Source organism: Leptopilina heterotoma, unplaced genomic scaffold, assembly GCF_015476425.1.
Source record: "Leptopilina heterotoma isolate Lh14 unplaced genomic scaffold, ASM1547642v1 Lhet_83, whole genome shotgun sequence".
Lineage (NCBI taxonomy): Eukaryota > Metazoa > Arthropoda > Insecta > Hymenoptera > Figitidae > Leptopilina > Leptopilina heterotoma.
Genome location: NW_025111188.1, coordinates 315,764 through 337,173, shown reverse-complemented (window position 1 = coordinate 337,173; position 21,410 = coordinate 315,764). Strand labels below are relative to the sequence as shown.

The 21,410-nt window shown below is 21.5% G+C and overlaps 1 protein-coding gene across 3 annotated transcripts; it reads left to right on the top strand.

Annotated features, from left to right (window-relative positions):
- The first annotated feature begins 427 nt into the window (after positions 1-427).
- Positions 428-14,109, top strand: LOC122511491. 3 transcript variants are annotated; one of them, XM_043626761.1, is made up of 5 exons: positions 428-485; positions 1,014-1,142; positions 5,377-5,470; positions 13,011-13,785; positions 14,064-14,109. In XM_043626761.1, exons 2-5 carry the CDS (start codon positions 1,101-1,103, stop codon positions 14,077-14,079), a joined length of 927 nt encoding a protein of 308 aa, XP_043482696.1. In that variant the 5' UTR covers positions 428-485; positions 1,014-1,100; the 3' UTR covers positions 14,080-14,109. The 3 variants fall into 3 exon arrangements, with proteins under 3 accessions (XP_043482696.1, XP_043482693.1, XP_043482695.1); XM_043626760.1 differs by having other exon boundaries at positions 440-624; XM_043626758.1 differs by having other exon boundaries at positions 432-1,142.
- The last annotated feature ends 7,301 nt before the right edge of the window (positions 14,110-21,410 follow it).

The window sequence follows — 21,410 nt, the reverse complement described above, 5'->3', positions numbered from 1 at the left end:
AAAAAATGTTTCGTATTTTGGAAAACATTTAATTAAGAGAGAAATTTCCACATTTTGAAAAGAAGAAAATTAGAAATAAGTTTTCATTTTTCGGAAAAATGAAAATTAGAGATAAATTTTCTTTTTTTTTTTTGGAAAAATTGAAAATTACAAACAAATTTTCATATAATTTAGAAAATGAATAATTAGAAATAATTTTTCATATTTTGAACAAATAAAATAAAAATAAATTTTTCTATTTCGGAAAAATGAAAATTACACATAAATTTTCATATTTTGCGTTAAAAAAAAAATGGAAAAATTTGTAATTTCCTTTTTTTTAATGGGGAAAAATTGGATACCAGGTTTTTGAAAGGTACCTACGACCCTGAACCGGCAACAGCAAACTGGTGTTTCGACCTGCTCCACATCTCTTTCTGTATACAGTGGGTACCAGAGCCTTTCAGTAGTAGTAGGTCGATGGATCGCAGCGGCCACCCGATATCGTGAGCCCTAAGCTCACGACTTTATCAACATAATACAAATTCGCCAATAAAATCATTTTTCTCTCTCTCTCTATTTGAAAAAAAAAAAATCTGTTCGCGCATTCGCCGAAAAGGAAAAACATCAAATCGGCGAATACGCGTCATTATCATAAAATTCTTTCCTTCTCTTTTCTCTTTCACTTTCCTCTATTTTCTTTCATTTTCCACTATTCTCATATTCCCCCCCCCACTCTCTCTTCCTCTATATATCTGTATTTAAATTTCCACCTCCCTTAATAAAATTTTCACTTGCCGGATTCTGCCATATCTTCACGGATTTTCTCTCTAATAACAAGAATTTTAAATTTCTTTTTCTCGAGAAATTTAGAGGGTTTAGAATTTAGAAAATATTCTATTTAATCTCGCTTTTTTCCAATTTCCTTTTTCCTTTCAAAATAACAAAAAAAATAATTTTCCTACTAAACTTGATTATTCGAGTAATTTTAATGAATTTATGACTGTGATATTGCTTGTCTTTCTTAATTAAAGAAAAGTGAGGTGTATTGAGTGTTGTATACGTGGGCGGTAAAGTGATCGTTGTTATACTGTTGGTGGCAAGTTCAATCAAGATTCGTTATGAGAAACACTAGCGGCATAATGGAGGATAATACACCAGAGGTAATATTATACAAAAATAATTATTCTATTCATTTCATTTATTTTTAGTCATTTTAGTAAATAATCAATTTTTTTTTGTCAAAATGAATTTTGATGTGAAGAATTGAGATTATAATTATCACAATTATTCAGTTCTTATATTGGTTAATGGGAAACAAATTTTTTATTGGTTCATTATACGGCGAATCGTTAATTATTCCATTATCATGTTTAATTGCCTGTGATAATAAGTGATTGTAAATTAACTGTTGGGGGGATAAATTAGAATAAATTATGTTTATGGTAAATTGATCGCACAGTTTCGAGAGGGATTAAAAGAAATTGAATTATATTTAAAGGACGATTTTATTATTCCAAAAAAGTAACAAGTATTCTAAAATTATCTCTTAATATGTATTAAACTTGTACTTGTCGAACTCGTTTGGCAAGTGGTTTGCAATTAATTTTTTTTTCATTGTTTTTAAAGGGAAACAATTATTTGTTATTTTAATTTTTACGGAAAAATTGGCCATTGTATGGAAATTATTGCATTTTTATTGATAATTAAATTTTTGTTATTTCCTTTAGTATTTTATTTTCTGGTATTTTATTCTTTATTGTTTTAGTTTTTAGTATTTTACTTGTTAATATTCTTTAGTATTTTTTTAGTATTTTTGTTTTTAGTATTTTATTTTTTAGTATTTTACTTGTTAGTCCTTTTTACTATTTTTTTAATTACTTCAATTTTCAATTTTAGTTTCTAGTGTATTTTATGATTATTTTGATTTTTAGTATTTTATTTGTTATTATTTTTCAGTATTATTTACTATTTTAGTTTTCAGTATTTTATATTTTAGTATTTTTTATTATTTTAGTTTCCAGTATTTAATTTTTTAGTATTTTTTTTATTATTTTAGTTTTGGAGTATTTTATTTGTTAGTATTTTACAATACAATAAAATACTAACAACTAAAATAATTAAGAAATGATAATAATTAAAATACTGAAAACTAAAATAACAAAAAAAGTAAGTTAGTAAAATACTTAAAATTGAAGTAAAAAAAATACTAAAAAGTACTGTAATAATAGTAATACTATTTAGTATATTTTTACTATTTTAGTCTTTAGTATTTTATTGTTTAGTATCTTATCATTATTTTAGTTTCTTAGTATTTTACTTCTAAGTATTTTACAATAAAATACTAATAACTAAAATAGTAAAGGAATACTAAAAAATAATATCCTACTGAAAACTAAAATAATAAAAAATACTAAAAACTAAAATAAAAAATACTAATACTAAAAATAAAATACTAGAAAAAAAAATAATAAAAATAAATTGCTGAAGACTAAAATAATAAAAAATACTAACAAATAAAATACTAAAACTATAATAATCAAAAAAATACTAAAAATAAATTATTGAAAACTAAAATAATAAAAAATACTATACTAATAATACTAGTTAGTATATTTTTACTATTTTAGCCTTTAGTATTTTTATTATTCTAGTTTCTAATAGTATTTTATTTGTTAGTATTTTAGAATAAAATACTAATAACTAAAATAATAAAGAAATACAAAAAAAATAAATACTGAAAACTAAAATAATAAAAAATTCTAACAAGAAAAATACTAAAATCTAAAAAAAAACACTAAAAATAAAATACAAAAAAATTAAAATAATAAAAATACTAAAATACTAAAATCTAAAATAAAAAAATACTAAAAATAACATCCAAAAAATGAAAATAACAAAAAAATAGTTAAAACTAAAAAAATAAAAGATACTAACAAACAAAATACTAAAATTTGAAATAAAAAAAATAATAAAAAATTCTAACAAGAAAAATACTAAAATCTAAAATAAAAAAATACTAAAAATAAAATACAAAAATAAAAATAATAAAAAACTAAAATAATAAGGAAATACTAAAAAGAATAAATACTGTAAATTAAAATAATTAAAAATACTAACAACAAGTAAAATATACTAAAGTCCAAAATAAAGAAAAAAATGAAAAAATACTAAAATTAAATTACCTACTGAAAACTAAAGTAATAAAAATTCTAACAAGAAAAACACTAAAATCAAAAATAAAAAAATACTAAAAGCTAAAATATTAAAAAATACTAATAAGTACTAAAAATAAAATACAAAAAATGAAAATGAGAAAAAATAATGAAAAACTAAAATAATGGAAAATACTAACAACAAGTAAAATACTAAAATCTAAAATAAAAAAATTCTAAAAATAAAATACAAAAAATGAAAATAAGAAAAAAATAATAAAAAACTAAAATAATTAAAAATACCAAATTAAGTTACTGAAAACTAAAATAATAAAAAATACTAACAACCTCGAACAACAAGTAAAATACTAAAATCTAAAATAAAGAAATAATAAAAAAAATACTAAAATTAAATTACTTAAAACTAAAATAATAAAAAATACTATATTAATAATACTAATAAGTATATTTTTACTATTTACTCTTTAGTATTTTATTTTTTAGTACTTTTTAAATTATTTAAGTTTTTACTATTCTTTTATTATTTAAGTTTTTACTATTCTTTTATTATTTAAGTTTTTAGTATTCTTTCATAATTTTAATTTTTAGTATTCTTGTATAGTTTTAGTTTTTAGTATTTCTTTGTAATTATAGTTTTTAATATTTCTTTGTCATTTTAGTTTTTAGTATTTTTTTTTAATTTTAGTTTTAATATTCTTTTTCATAATTTCAGTTTCAGTTATTTTTCTTTTTTGGTTTTCCTTTTTAATGTTAGTTTTTAGCGTTCCATTGTTTAATGAACAATTTACAGTGTTAAAATTTAAATAACTTTGGATAATTTAAAGATCCTAATGAATTCTGCGTCAACAGAGAGTTAAATTTTCATCCTCAATGCTATTCATTTAGATTCATTGCGCTCAGCTTGAAAGCAGTTTGCATTTCTATTTTTAACCTTTTGTTCAATCTAAGTAATGAATTTGGAATGAATAATAATGTAAGCAAACTCGGGAAAATTTACTTAAAAATAAAATAATATCCAGCGGAAAAGGAAAAATTAAACTTGAAATAAATATTTACCCTCCAAGAATAAAACAATTTTTGTAAAAATTTACATTTTTACTATTGCTTCCGCATAAAGATTTTTTTTATTTTTGTTATTCAAGAAGATTTCTGTTATTAATTGTTATTAATATTTGTTAATAATTTTTTTATTATTTATTATTATTATCTTAATTCTAAAGAAAAAATTAGTAGAAAAGAGTAAAGGTTCAAAAAAGGTTCAGAAATGATTTAAAAGAAGGTTCAAAAAGGGTTCAAAAAAATTTCAAATTAATTAAATTAATTAACAAGTCTTACTAATTAACTATATTTATAACAGTGGACATTATATTCATTCACACTTTCTCCGTATACGGTAGTCCTGGAGGCAATAATGCTACCATATTTTTTTTTCTCTCTCTTCACTCTCTCACTATACAATTTGTATTCCAAGGGTGTTTGGAAAAATAACGTACAAAATAAAAGTAGAAACTGTAAATGCAAAGTGAAATGACTGAGGGGAGATAAATCGACTAAACTCGTAAAATTCGGGAAATATTTTCAAGTTATACACGCTACCGTAAACGGTAAAGACCCCTAGTGAGTTTCTTGAGGAAAAGTCAAAATGAAAAGTAAGAAGGATTCTCTTACAAATTGCACACTATAGCAAAAAAAAGAGAGAGAGAGAGAAGGAAGCGTACAATAAATAATGTTGTAAAATTGGGCCTCACTGACCCATCCTAATTTTATAAGAGGTAGCAAGCATCGTTGTCTGTTTGAAAACCACTAACATCAACTTTTAGAAAACTTTACGACCTTCAACATCAGTGGGTTACTGGGAAATATTGGTCAACGAAAAATTTGGGTCATAAATTTTTACCCATCAAAAATATACGGAAATAACTGTCGAAAATTTTCCAGTAGAGGAAATGAGATTTTTCTTTATTTTTTTTTTTTAAATTCATTCGAAAATAATTATAATATTATTTATATAATTATATGCCCGTAAAAATATTATAAGTAAATAAATAATAATTCAATATTTTTGGAAGGCATAAAATTATATAAATAATAATACTACTACTAATAATAATAAAAATATTAATAGTAGTAAAACTAATAATAATAATAATAATAATAACAATAATGCTAATAATGATAATAATTTGGTAATTTTTGGTAATAAATTTTTTTTTGTTTTCAGGATACAATGATGGATTGTGGAGAAGATGAAAAGGAACTTGATGATTTAATGGAATTAGCAGCTAATATTGCTAATTGCTCACCAAGCATTAAAGGTAAATTTTAATTATTTAATTATTAACTTTTCAATAATCTTTTTTCAAAAACTTATTAAATAATAACAAAAATAATCATTTGTTTATTTATTTACTAGAATAATAAATAAAGGCTAAACTAAGCACTAAATAAAAAAAATATTTCATAATTATAATAAAATAAAATAAAATTAGTTAATTGACGAATAATAATAAATAAAGGCTGAACTAACAAAAAACTAGATAAAAAAAATATTTCAAAAAAATAATAAAATAAGTAATAATAATAATAATAAAATAAAATTTAATTAATCAAGTGACTCTGGTACAAGGTTAAGAGAAGCGGCTCCCCCCACTTTAGGGAGAGAGCTGCGCATTGGCTAGAGAGTGTTAATGGTGGGGAAACCGCTTCTCTTGTAGTATCATAATCGTTTAGCGACTCTATCAAAAATATTTAATGAAGAATTTGAAAAAAAATTAAATAAATAATATTCAAAGGTCGGGGAGTTAAAATTGATCTTGTTAATTAATTTTATTTAAAGCCCAAAAATGGATTGAGCTTCAAAGAAACAGAAAAGGCATTTAAATTGTAACTGCCTGAAGAATTTGGTTTTACAATGTTTTCAAAAGAACAATTATTTATTTTTTAAAACTATTGTTTATTTAAATAAATATTATTTATAGTGTTTACATAAGTACTCTTTAAATTTGAATTAGTAGTAAATTAAAAATATTTACTAATTTGAATTAGTGACTTGAATTTTTGCTTTTAATTTAGTAAATTTTACTCATAAATAGTAATTTCTACTAATTTATTAATAAAATTTACTAATTATTGTTTAATTCAGTAAATTTTAGTCATAAATAGTAATTTCTACTAATTACTATTTAATTTAGTAAATTTTAGTCATAAATAGTAATTTCTACAAAATTACTATTTAATTTAGTAAATTTTACTCATAAATAGTAATTTCTACTAAATAAGTAAAATTTACTAAATCGAAAGCAACATATTGAGTCACTAATTAAAATTAGTAAATATTTGTACTAATTTAAATTTAGAGAGTATTATATTATTTAAGTAAGTAATTTTATAAATTATTGAAATGAGTATAATTTTGAAAATTATTAAAATGAGTAGTATTTCTATTACTTATATGGATATTTTTTATATTATTTAAATAATTATTATTTATCGAAATTAGAAAATAGATTACAAGGAATTTGTTATAAAGGTATAATATAAATCTCCAATAGTAAAAATTTACTATTGGGGCTAGAAGTGATGGGAAAGGTCAGTTTCTGCTATTTCAAAGAGACACAAAAAAAAACAATATCCTTGCTTCCTATTTCCTTTTACTTATTCTAATCGTGGGAATTTTCATAGAAATGAAAGTTTCAAGTTATAATATTATTATTCTAACATCGAGTGCATTTAATAAAAAAATATAATTGCTATCTAATACTATTATTAATGTCAATAATAATACTGAATAATGGTATGATAATAACAATAATAATAATTAGTTGTAAAAGTTTTTTTGGATTATTTTGAAATAATAATAATAAAAATAATAACAATAATATTAATTAAAAGAATAAAATAAATAATAAATGTAATATATACTTTAATAAAAAAGAAATCCAATTCTCCAATAATGGAAAACTTTAAAGTTTGAATAATAAAAAATACTGTTATTGGATTTTCTGTAGACTATGGTATTTCTTTTTTTAAAATAAAATGTAGAATTTTCCTCTTGCCATCGAGTTAAAAAAACAGAACAAGTTAGTATTCTTTCAATACTTTTATCCCATTCCATTACCCAACGAATTCGATTTTTCTTATTTTCTCCCTTTCATATATTTCATTTTCTTCCACTTTTTCTTTCTCTCTTGAGATATTGAAAAAACCAATCTCAAACCATTGAGAATGGAATAAAGTACAATTTATTTTCTACTTTAACCCAATGTCATTTTTTCAATTTCACTCGACGTGTCTTGCATGAAATTTACTTTTTTCCTTATTCTTTTGGTGTAATTTGAAAAAGATTTTGTTTACAGCAAGAAAAAAAAAAGTAAACTGAAACTTTCATCTGTTTATTTAGAATAAAAAATTTTAAATTCAGTTGGGAAATTTTTTTGCAAAATATTTTATGTGAAATAATGTAGAATACATTTTTCAGGAGTAAAATTTGCCAAGTTCAAAGTAAATTTTACTATAATATTTGTTTAGTAAAATTTATTTAATCGGAAATTGGGAAATTTACTCAGGGCAATAGTAAAAATTGACAAAAAATGACAGATTAATTCACTCTGGCTGTAAAAGTACTATAAAAATACTATTATAGTACTGTAGAAAATACTGTAAAAAATACTATAAAACTGGTGTAGAAAATACTTTTAAAAAAACTCTAAAAATACTTCAGAAAATACTATAAAAACACTATATAAGAGTACTGTAGAAAATACTATAAAAGTTCTGTAGAAAATTCTTTAAAAAATACTATAAAACTGCTGTAGAAAATACTTTCAAAATTACTCTTAAAGATACTGCAGAAAATACTATAAAAACAATATAAAAATACTGTAGAAAATACTATAAAAATTCTTTAAAAAAACTATAAAAATACTGCAGAAAATACTATAAAAAACATTATAAAAGTACTGTAAAAAATACTTTAAAAAGTACTCTAAAAATACTGTAGAATGTAGATACTATAAAAATGTTGTAGAAAGTATTTTTTTAAATACTCTAAAAATATACTGCAGAAACTACTATAAAAACACTATAAAAGTACTGTAGAAAATACTTTTAAAATAGGGCAAAAACAAATGTAAAAATATTGTAGAAAATATTATAAATATACTGTAAAAAATACTTTAAAAAATACTCTAAAAATACTGTAGAAAATACTATAAAAATGCTGTAGAAAAAACTTTTAAAAATACTCTAAAAATAATACTGCAGAAACTACTATAAAAAATACTATAAAAGTACTGTAGATAGTACTATACAAATAGGGTAAAAAATACTATAAAAATACTGTAGAAAATATTTTTAAAAAATACTCCAAAAATACTGAAGAAAATACTATAAAAAACATTATAAAAGTATACTGCAAAAATTACTATAAAAAAACAAGTAAAATATACTATAAAAATACAATGATACAAATAGTAAAAAACATATTTTTTTCCTTATATATAAAAAATTTTTATTAATTTCCTCAAATTATAATGATGATAATGTGCGGTTTCATGCTCTCTCCCGTGTCCCTTTAAATTTAAATACAAATTCAACCCTGAATATTTCGATAAAAGAAGAAGAAGAAAAAGAAGAGGGGGGAGACCATTTAAATTTTTTCCCATCCCTGTGGGAACGTCCAGTAAAATCTTGAATTGGCACAAGTGAGAGTTTTAAGATAAAAAAAAAGGAGAGACAACAAAGAATTTTTACCCCTCGGTCCAGACTATATCACCAGACACAAGAGAATCGAAGCAAAAAAAAAAAAAAAATTACTCCTTTATAAAGACTTAAAAAGAGTCAATAAAAACTATATTATATAATAACGTTTTCGATTTTAATTTATGTCGAAAAAAGTTTTGCCTTATTAGGTTCTGATTGTGATCGAGCTGTAAATGGGACTTAGACCCTGAAAAAAAGATATAATACTTAGTATACAAAGAATAAGATCAATTCTTTAAAAAATTATTATTATTATTATTATTATTATTATTATTATTATTATTATTATTATTATTATTATTATCATTTATTATTATTTATTATTATTTATTATTTTATTTGACAGAAATTTATGAATTTTAATTCACTTATTTTATTTTACAAAAATTTATTTATTTATTTTAATTAAATTTTTTTTATTCAAATAGAAATTGTTAATTTTTTAATTTTAATTGGCAATTTCAATTATTAATTTTATTTAGGGATTTTAATTAGGAATTTTAATTAGTAATTTTACTCGTGAATTTTAATTAGTTGCTTCGATTATTAATTTTATTTAGTGATTGTACTTGTGAATTTTACTTATTTATTTCGATTATTAATTTTAATTAGCAATTACAATTGTGAATTTTATTTAGTTATTTCAGTTATTAATTTTAATTAATAATTTCGATTATTACTATATTTATTTAGTAATTTCAATTGTAAATTTTAATTAGTCATTTTAATTAGTAATTTCAATGATAAATTACAATTGTTAACTTCAATTATTAATTTTAATTATCAATTTTAAATTATTAATTTCAATCATTAATTTCAATTCCTATTTTCAATTATGAATTTCAATTCTTAATGTCAATTATTATTTTCAATCATTAATTTCAATTCCTATTTTCAATTATGAATTTCAATTCTTAATTTCAATTCCTATTTTCAATTATTAATTTCAATTCCTATTTTCAATTATGAATTTCAATTATTAATTTCAATTCCTATTTTCAATTATGAATTTCAATTCTTAATGTCAATTATTATTTTCAATCATTAATTTTAATTCCAATTTTCAATTATGAATTTCAATTATTAATTTTAATTCAATAATTTTATTTGAAAAGATAATTATAAATTGTATAACAATTAAAAAAAAATTATATAGATTAATATAAATAAAAAATAAAAAAAGACGAAGGGAATTGAAACGAAAAAAATATATCCAAGGTTGATTTCCACCCCCCACGGACAGTTGGAATAATTTTTGTTCCCATGAGCAGGTAACCCCCCTACCTGTCGACCCCTAGGCTATCGTTGAACGTTTAGGGGTGCGCGAGAAATTCTTTTTGTGTATAATATTCACTTATAGTGCGTGTATACAGAAGTTGAGAATATTGGTAACGACGCGACGAGAATATATATATATATATATAAATTCCAAGATGTGTGAGAGTCGTGCGAAACTTTTGTTTAGGAAGGGCAACTTGTGACAGGTATTTCCCATGGGACGTTTCTGGAGCATGATTCCCACAGGACCTCAAGCAAAGAATTGAGATGGGTAATTTTATAAAGTGGACGTTGATAATCATCGGAATCAATTTATTATAAAAAGAATTTCTAATTTTCCTATCCTCCACAATTATCAGTCAATTATTTTTTTCAATTTTTCCATTTTTCTTGTCTACATTTAATGGAATTGATAATTTCGAGTTTTTGATACTGAAGTTTGTAATCTACTATTAGGGAATCAATTATTAGAGAAAGAAAAAAATTCACAGTCGTGAGGAATCGAACCCGGTCCTTGCTGTTAGAAATCCAGTAGGGAAGCCGCTTAGCCATGTCACATGTACAATGTAACATTACTGTTTTTACCATTTTTACTATTTTTACTACGTTAATTTTAATTAAATTTATCGTTTATTAACTATTATTGTTAAATTATGTAATTACATATCATTTAGTTATATAATAATTATTATGTAATCAATATTATAAAATAAATAAAAAAAAATTAAAATCGAAAACTACTCTATTTTTACTAGTTTAATTTTTATTAATTTTTTTTATTAAATATTATTGTTAAATTATGTTATATAATTACTAATCATTTAATTATATTGAAAATAATAATTATTATAAAATACAATAAAAATGAAAATCGAAATTTATTAAGGATTGTGGATTTGCACCTGTAGTTTATATCGTAAAGCAGGTGCAGTTTCTGTACACATTCTTAACCATAAGTAAATGATTATGAAATATTTAAGAGAGCAAATTTTGTGAGGAAAAAAATTTAGTCCGACAAATCAGAACTTTTTTTTATGAATAATAAAAATATATTATAAATGAAATTTCGAATTATTTTAAGAAAATTTTATTTGATTTTAAATGAAATAAAAGTATGCAACTATTTTCAAAACTTTTTATAAAGTTCTTTATAAGATTTCAATTATTTTATTGTGGAATTTAAGAAGAAATTCTTCCAAATAATTCAATTATTTCAATTGTTTTCAAAAAATTCTAATAAAATCATATTCTCAAAAACTCAATTAATTTTAAAAATGTTCGAAAAATTCTTTATAAGATTTCAATTATTTTATTACAATTTTAATGAAAATCCCATTAAAAAAAATGCAATTATTATCAAAAATTTTAAGATTTCAATTATTTTATTACAATTTTAATAAAAAAAACCCATCAAAAAAATTTAATTATTATCCAAACTTTTAATAAAATACTTTGAAACAATTCAATTATTTTCAAGAATTTAATTTTTATTAAATATCCCAAAGGAACTTATTACTTATTATTAAAAATTTTGATATATTTCTTGTTATAAGATTTCAATTAGGTATTTTATTACAATTCTTATAAAAACCCATGGAAAAATTAATTATCAAAATTTTAATAAAATACTTTGAAACAATTCAATTATTTTCCAAAATTCAATTTTTATTAAATTCCTCGAAGAAATCTATCTAATTATTTTCAAAAATTTGAATAAATTTCTGTTTTTAAAAACTCAATTATTTTCAATAAAATTTTTAGTAATACTTTTCAAAAGAATCCAATTATTTAAAAAAATGTTCAAAGGAAATTCTTCGAAGGAATTCAATTATTTTCGAAAATTTTAACAAAATTCTATGCAAAATGAAATTTTTTCACTGAAAAAAAAAATATTTGATTCAAATAACCAATTACTTGACTATTAAATTAAATATTTATTTTATTCAAGTGAATTATTATTAATTATTTATTAATTATTATTAATTAATTATATTATTATTTTTGGATAACAAAAATAATAATTTATCAAAAGACAAATTCGAATTATTTTAAGCAAAATTTATTTTGATTCTAAAAAAAATAACAAGAATAAAAAATAATGAGAAAAAAAAATGAAAAACGAAAAGAATAAAAAAAGCAAAAAGAAAACAAATAAAATAAAAGAAAGAAAAAGGAATTTATTCATATAAATTTTAATGTTCGTATAATGCAGAAAAATTAAAATATTTGCATTTTATAATAGAGGAAATTTCAATCTAAATTGATAAAAGGTCGACCCTAAGGAAAAGTTTTCAGGAAAATTTTAATTTCGTGTGTCTTACATAAAAAATAGTATGATTTCCATAAAAGGTTTATATATATAATATATATATATATATGAAAAAAGTAATTACCTTACAAAATTCTCGAGAATAATAAAAGTCATAAAGATGTTTGATGTTTTATAACGTTTCATAAAAAAGGTTTATTCAAACTTTTTTAATTTGTGATGGAACAAAACTTTTCATCCTAAAGGAATCGTAAAATTTTCAACTCTTCAGTTGCGAAAATAATTGGAAAATGTTTTTTTTCTTTCAATAAAGAAAAAGCTTTTCATTAAAAAAAAAAAACTTTCAATGATTAAAAAATTAAATTTCAATCACTATTTCTAATCACTATTCAGTGATTGGAAATTTTATTTTTTAATCATTGAAAGTTTTCTTTTTAATTAGAATACATATTGAAATAAATAATTTTTAAATAAATAAATAAATTTGAATAAATAATTTTTAAATAAATAAATAAATTTGAATAAACAATTTTTTCTTTTTTTTTCAGATGCTGCCGAGAGATTATTGACTCTATTGGGAGTGGACGAGGAGAATGATGATTTTTCATCAGAAGACGAAGGCGTCGAAGTTGATTTAGATGATACAGATGACGATGAGGATATAACAAAAAATTCCCTCTTACTACAACAATTGGCCGTTTCATTAGCTCAAGAATTAAAATTTTCACAAAGAAAACCAAACACCACACGAACAATTATTCAAAGTGATTCGACAAAAAATTTTCCCCAAAATGACATTATTCAAAGTGATTCAACAACAATTTTTTCCCAAAATGACATTAAAAGTGATTCAACGACAATTTTTGAAAAATCAATTCCAAAAAATCAGCTACAAAAGGACATGCAATTTATGGATATTAGTCAAGATGTGAATAATGATAATAAAAAATACAGTGATATTTATAGTAGGGAAAATAATTTAACAATTAAGTGTTTAGAGAGAAATGAAAATGAAAATTCCAATTCATCTTCGTGTGAATTTAATAAATCGTTTGGAAAGAATTTCTCCCAATCGTCGAAACGTGAACAATTGAAGAAAAGATGTCCCTATTCGCGAGTGAAATTAACGGATGGTGATTTTAGAAGAAAGGAGAAATTATCGAATGTTGAATCGAATTTAACATCGTGGAATGCCGGTTGGAATTCGTGTGCCAATGAAACTTTGCGTTATCTTATTGTCGACGAGGGTTTACCACCCCATCATCCAACTGTTGTCGCCATGAGAAATCATCTCGATTTACAGAGAGAACAGGCATTTTTAAGGTATATGTGTAATTTGGAGAAAAAAAAAATTTTACCGAGTGAAAATTTTATAATTAAAATGTAATATTTACAGTTTATTTATTTAATATTTAGAATTAAAATTTACTCCTGCTCTAATATTCCACGTTTACAAAAATTGGCTAAAACCGTTTACATCTTAAATTTAGAGAAAAAAAATTTACTTGATTCAAATAAACTTTTCTATTATTAAATAATAATTACCTAATTACTAAAACAAAAATTTATTTTTGTAATAAAAACAGTTTTTCTCTTTCCAGGTCCGGAAGTCATTGATAGAATGAAAAACACTTTTCCAAACGCTTACAAAAAAAAAAAAAATAACTGACATATTTTAGAAAATTAACTATCATAATTACAAAAAACCTTGTCATAAACATGAAAAAAAAGTTTGGAAATCGTGAAAAGGGGGCTGTGCACCTTTTATTTTTCATTTAAACAAAAACTAGACAAAAAACAAAAAAACTTGTCACAAGTGAAACAAATTCTATGTGTGTAGCAATTTATTAACTAATTTTTAAAAAGTTAAAGTTCCACACGGAATTTTTTTGAGAAAAATTCTTTTGTGTTATATTTACACGATTTTGAATCAAGACATGAAACAGATGCACAAACGGGATAAGACTTTGGAATTTTCGATCACCTGCCGCGTGACAGAGCAGTTGTTCAGCGTTGTGAAGAAAATAGATGAACGTTTTGAAATTTAAAAAAAAATGTTTCAATATACAAATACAAAAAAAAAATATGTTCAATAACACGAATTTACTTCAAGTATTCGTTTCACGTAAAATGTTCAAGAATATTAAAATTTGTTTGAAAATTACTGCTCAAAAGCGATATTTTAGAAAAAATGAGTGGAAAATTTAAAATATAGAAATTTGAACTAATTTCTATAATTTATTAATTATTAAAAAGGAAGTTTTCTTTTACAAATAAGTTTCTATTTTGTAAAATTGTCATACTTTTCTATATATTAAGTTTTGCCGTTTGCAAATATTTCTCAATATTTATAATTTGAGAGTCGAAAAAAAAATTAAAACTGTTCTTTCATCAGTAGTTAAAGATAGATCTAAATTGTAAAATTATTTCAAAACAGACAAAATTTTTCTTTATTATAAATTATAATACCTTCTGAATAATTTTGTGAATTATACGGAAGTTCTAATTTTTTTTTTTTGTTATAAAAAAAGAAAACAACAAATGGAGGAAATTCTTTGATTGTCAATAATTTCTGTCATCTTTGTAAATATGTATAATATGGTTTTAACTTAATTGTTATACTTTTACAATGAATAATTGTAGATAATACTAAATAAACGATCAATGCGATCAATCATCAGATTAGAAAATCATTTACAAATATTACTTTTTTCTGAACCCTCATTTTTTGTGTACTAAATTTATCCTTTCTTTATAATATTACTTTTTTCAAGTTTTCCGCAATTTGACAATTTTTTTTCTTTTTGCAATTATTCCTAATTTTTGAAAGAAGGCTTTTTTTAATTTAAAAACTGAAATTATAGGCAAATCATTATTCGCAATTTTGTCTTCACTTTTTTAAATATAATTTTAAATGAAAATTTTAGAAAAAAAACACTTTGAAAAAAAATAAGTTGAATAAATATAAATAAATAATGAAAATAAATGAATAAATAAATAAAAAAAAATGAATAAATACAGGCCTTGGATATTATGACTTTTTCGACTTTTTTCGACTTATTTTCAAAAATTATGACTTTTTCGACTTTTCCTACAAGTTTTGCCGCAAAAAACACATTTTTTGTATAATGCAATTTATTTCGATTTTTATAGAGTCAAAAGTATAACTATAAACAAATCTTTACAAAATTATTTTTGAATGATTTTTCTAATTAAATTTTTGAAATATACAATTGAAAAATGTTTCAATAATTGAAATTTCGTAAAATTTAACTGTAAATAATTGATTTTTTTGCAAGTAATTTATTACAATTTTTAAAAATCAACTTTTGAGGAGTTTAAATTGCAAATTTTGAAAATAATTGATTTCTCAAAATTTTCAATGAAAAATCTTCAAGTGTAAATTTAAAAACATGAAAATTAACGAAAATTAGCTTCTAAAAATTATATTAAAATATTTTTGAAAAAAGTAATACTGATAGAATTTTTTCCTTGTAATTTTTTAAAATTCAAATATTTTCAATAATTTCAATTAAAAATTTTCGAAAATTTAAATACATAAAAAAATAACAACATTAAAATTTTTTTAAATTATTCTTAACACTTGTGGAGAAAAAAATCATGTTCAAAATTTTTTTGTTAAATTTCAACAAAAAATTAGTTTCTTTTAAATTATACAAAAATTCTTTAAAGAAATTCAATTATTTTCGTAAAATTACATTGCATTTGCAATACTTTTAAAAAACTCAGTTTTGTAATTGTTTCATTTTAAGTTTTAAAAATTTATTTTTATTAGATTTATTTTTGTTCTAAGATAATTAATCTTTGAAGAAAATAAATTAAAATCTACTTTTTTAGAGTTTTTAAAATTTTGGAGAAATCATGTTTATTTTTAAAATTAAAATTCTTCATGAAAATTTGATTATTTTTTTTTATATATATTTCAAAAATTCAATTATTGTTAAAAGATTTTACCAAATTTCAATTATTTGGAAATTTTTCAATTTCATAAATTAAAAACCTATAAACTTTCAAAAATTATTTTAAAATATATTTTAAAAATTAATTTTAAGAATTTCTTTATTATAATTTTTTAAAAATCAGTTACTTTCAATATTTTTGGTTAAATATTTTCAGTAATTCTTCTCAATAACTTTTATAAAAAAGAACCATAAACAGTTACAGTTACAATAATTATGGAAAATTAAATTTTTTTATTTAAATATAATTGGAAGAAAAATTAAAAATAATTGATTTGGAAATGAAGTTTAGTTAAAAATTGTAGAAAATGTAATTTAATTTAATTTAATTAATTTAATTTTGTTAGGGTTATAATTGTAATTTTAAGAAATTGTTAAATATCAGAAAGTTTTAATTTGAAATTTTTCTAATTTTATTTCCCATGGAAAAACAAATAATAATTGCTTAAAATATTTCAATATTTATTTAACAAAATTATTCAAGTTTTGAAAAATTGAATTTAGTATTCAGTGGAAGGGAAAAAAATCAGGAAAATGCAAAAAATAAAATTCTTGTGACATTTTATATGAATTAAATAAACGACTTTTTCGATTCTTTTTGTATTTTTAATAGACTAAATAGTATATACTAAATAGACTTTTTTTGCTCCTTAAAGTCGATCCGAGGCCTGTAAATACAATAAATATATAAATAAATAAAATAAATTAACAAATGGGTTATTCTCTACAAAGTGATCATTTTTAACTACTGTAACTTTCTTTTTAAATTAATTTTTTTGAAAATTTCCCATGTAGATCTTTTTAATAAAGCTTGAAAATAGATATTTTGTTGATATTTGAGTTTTTTTTCTTTTTTCTTGCAATTTTATATTTAAACAATTTTAAAATTTTTAGTTTAGAAATTAAATAATAAGTTTAAAAAAGTGCAAAAGTTTGAAGTAGATTTGAAAGTAATTTTTAAAGGGAAAAGTGGAGAAGCAAAAGTGACCAGTGAGTGAAGAATCACCCAGAAATTGAATAAATAAATAGATAAATAAAATAAACAAATAAATAAAATAAATGAATAAATAAAAAAAATGAACGAATATGAAAATAAAATAAATGAAGAAATAAATAAATGAATAAATTAGACGAAAATAGTAATTCGCAGTTTTGGAAATAAAAACATTAAAAACCGATTTTCTTTTTATTTAAAAAAAATTGGAAATTAGAAAAAAAATTTTTTGATTAACTTTGAAGGAATATTGAAGAAACTTTTCCCGTCCATTGTTGGGAATGGATTAAAAGGAAAACTTTTTTATCGCGCGCTCTAACTCGGACGACCCCATTAGAATGAATTTAGATTCGGCACGCGACCATTCCGAAAAGGAAAAGAGATGATTCATTTTGGGTTTCCTATTGTAGGTATATATATATATGTATATATGTCGAAAATTTGAGGAAAGTTGCTGATCATTTAATGGGACTCGAAAGTCTACGCCAATGGGGCATCTGGCGTGGTTTTCGTAGCACATGCCATGCATCTGCTCTTCGAAGTACTTTTGTTGCCTTCGACATCTCTAGACTTGGGCCAAAATAATCCGAAGAAAACGGCTGTTGCTATGTTGCTCTCTTGCTATATACATATTGGGCATCACCGGGCTGTTTTGATTTCACTTTTACCTAAAAATACTGTGGTATATATCTCCTCCATATACCTTTTACCTTTTTCTTACTTTTGTGTATTATAAAAGCATTCCATGCTATTGTCTCCCTGATTAGATGCAATTTTCTTAGGACAATAATTATTAATGTTCTTGGAAAATTGAATTTTTTCCATTTAAATTTCTATTTTCTTTTCTTGGAGTGGAATAAAGAAAATTGACTAATTAATGGAAATCAGTACTGATGGAAATTGGATATACGCTTCAATTAAACTTGTTATTAATTAAAATAAAATTTATTTGCTGCCAAAGAATTTTATTTCACTTAAACAAAATTTATTTATTACAAAAAGATTTTATTTTATTTAAACAAAATTTATTTGTTACAAAAAGATTTTATTTAATTTCAGTAAAGTTTGTTTGTTTCAAATAAATTTTATACAGAAACCTTAATTGCTTTTAAAAAAAAATGCTGAAACTTTAAATAATTAAAATAAAATCTATTTGTTGTAAAAGAAATTTTACTTAATTTGAAGAAATTTTATTTGTTAAAAAAATATTTCTTTTACTTGATGCAAAAAAATAAGTATAAGATAAAAATTTCTTTATTTATCAAAATAATGGAAAATAGATAAATTAAATATAAAGAATAAATAAAAAAAGTTTAAGGGAGTTTTAAAAAAATTTCTCCAGAGTGTTTAATATGTCAATAAAATAATCATCTAGGTTTGGAACAAAATAAAAAAAAAAATGTTATCTTCATTTTTTTCGTAGCGACTTGAAAATTTCGAAATTTAAAAAATTAAAAATTGACTGCGACTGAAAATAGAAGAAATCAAAAATTATAATAGTGAGGGGTGATGACAAAGCAGCTGCTTGCATCAAAAAACCAAACCCGTCAGGTGGTATCCCGTCATCGTCAGCTGCGGGGGTGAAGACCCAAAATTAAGAATTTCCGCATTTTTTATGCGTCGAGGAATTTTTTTTTTCCTTTTTTCAAATATAAAATCTAAAAAACTTGATTAGACTTTCACAAAGGCGATAAAATTAATTGAAGAAAGAAATATTTTTCAATGATTAAAAAACTTATCGAAAATATGAAATTATTATGAAAATCTATTAAATAGTTTACCAATTTTCTTTCTCTCATAACAGAAAATTTTTTTTCTCTCTTAAAAATTAAAAAAATCGAAAAGTCGAAATTTCAAAAGATTTTACATTGAAAGCATTTTAAAGATTTAATTCCTAGTGAACAAATAAATAACAAGAAATATTTAAATATTTATTTATTATTTAACAAAAATTATTAAAGTTTCGAATAAGTTAATATAGAGATTCTGAAAAAATGAGGTTTTTAAAAAATCGTAATTAGAATTTTTCGAAAACAGAGTTGAATTCCCGAAAATAATTAGAAAAAATTGAAAAAAGTCGAAAATTTTCTCAAATTTCATTAAAATTTCATTAAAAAATTTTATATTTCAAAAATTTTTATTTTCTCACTTTAGATTTTTCGGAAATTATTTTTAAATATTATATTGTATACTTTTTAAAGAATTCTAACTAAAAATTTGGAAAAGTAGGTAATTAAAATTTTTTTTATTTATATGATTCAATAATCGTTGAATTCTAACAAGGATCGATTCAAAAAAGAATTAAAGTTAAAATTTAAAAAAATAATTGAATATTAAATATGCGTTAACTGAAATTTTAAGAAATGGTTAAATTTTAAAAGGTTTTTAAATAGAAATCTTTTTGTTTATTTTAAAAAATGATATTATTTTTCTTTGACTATTAGATATTAAAGTCTTGAATAATTTTATTCAAAAATTCTAAAAAACAATTGACTTTTTAAATTGAATAATTGTAAATAAATTTTAAGAATATAATTTTATTATTTTTAAAAATCGTTTTGAAATACAGTAAAACCTATTGGAATGCAACTCGATTTTAAAAATTTTATTGCAGTAAACAATCCTCAAAAAATTGATTTGAAATTTAATTTTGTGATATTTTTACAATATTTTGCAAAAATATAAGAGAAAATATTTCTTGTTGGTCATTATCGATTGGAAAAAAATTTTTAAATAGCTTTGCTTTCCGACAGGTTCCACTGTATAATCGTTTTTTTCAAGAATTGTATTTCGAAAAATTATATTTTAAAAAAAAATTACAAATTTTCATTAAATTTAAAACAAAAAAAAAAACTTTTGTATCTGTATAAAAAATGGCGGTAAAATTTCAGGCGCGCGTGTATTTATTGTAACAATAATGAAATAAATAAATAAAACACAATAAATTCTAAAAAAAAAATAAATGAATAAAACACAATAAATTCTAAAAAAAAAAATAAAAAACAATAAATTCTGAAAAAAATAACAATAAATATTCTAAATTGTTTTTGGCATTAAAATAGCCGAAAAATTTTTTAAACAGAAAAAATCAAATTGAAAAAGAACTTGAGAATAAGGGTTTTTTAATCTTTACAGTTTTTTTTTTTTTTTTTTTTTTTTTTATAACATTACTAATATTTGTAAATTCAGTGTGTGTATGTATAAGATAAAATATATGTATACATTGCACACCTTAGAGGCAATCGCTTCAGCTTGGTTAGTAGTTCCGGCAGATGTACTTCCGGCAGCTGTGAGAGCGGTGTCGTGTGCCTTTATGGTGCACGCGTCCGACTCCCCACAGCGAGATGCATAATTGTTCTCATTGGCTATTAAATACCGAATTTTAAATTCAATCCGATTACCTATTTCTCTAATTGATTAATAAAACTTTTATTTGCCGAAGAAAATAGTAAAATTACCTGCTGGAAAGATTTTTTCTTTTCAAGTCATTCATTCATTCATTCATTCATTGCAAGTAAATTTCTACAAATCACAATTATGAGCGCGCCCGTATAGAAAAAAATTATTTCAATTATTCAATTAGAGAAAATTTATTTTAATCAGAGAAACATGTAGTTGAATGAAATAAAATTTATTTAAATATTTTAAATTGACTAAAATTTATTTAATTTAGATAAAGTTTTATTATTATTATTATTATTATTATTATTATTATTATTATTATTATTATTATTATTATTCATTTATTTTAATTATATTTAATATTTTCTTTATTTTTTACTTCAAATAAATATTTTTACTTAAAAGCTGTCACTTTTTTCTTGCCTGTAAAAATCAAAATGGTGAATCAAATATGGCGGACTTTAATATTTTATTTATTTTAAATTTTCTTTTTTTTCACTTCAAATATTTTTAATTACACAGGAAAAAAAAAGTCTGACTCCGTTTACACCTTAAATTCAGCCCATGTATTT

Coding starts and splice junctions, on each gene's coding strand:
- LOC122511491 (XM_043626761.1), top strand. CDS start 1,101: ATGAGAAACACTAGCGGCATAATGGAGGATAATACACCAGAG. Junction 1,143..5,376: donor TGGAGGATAATACACCAGAG/GTAATATTATAC, acceptor TTTTGTTTTCAG/GATACAATGATGGATTGTGG. Junction 5,471..13,010: donor TTGCTCACCAAGCATTAAAG/GTAAATTTTAAT, acceptor TTTTTTTTTCAG/ATGCTGCCGAGAGATTATTG.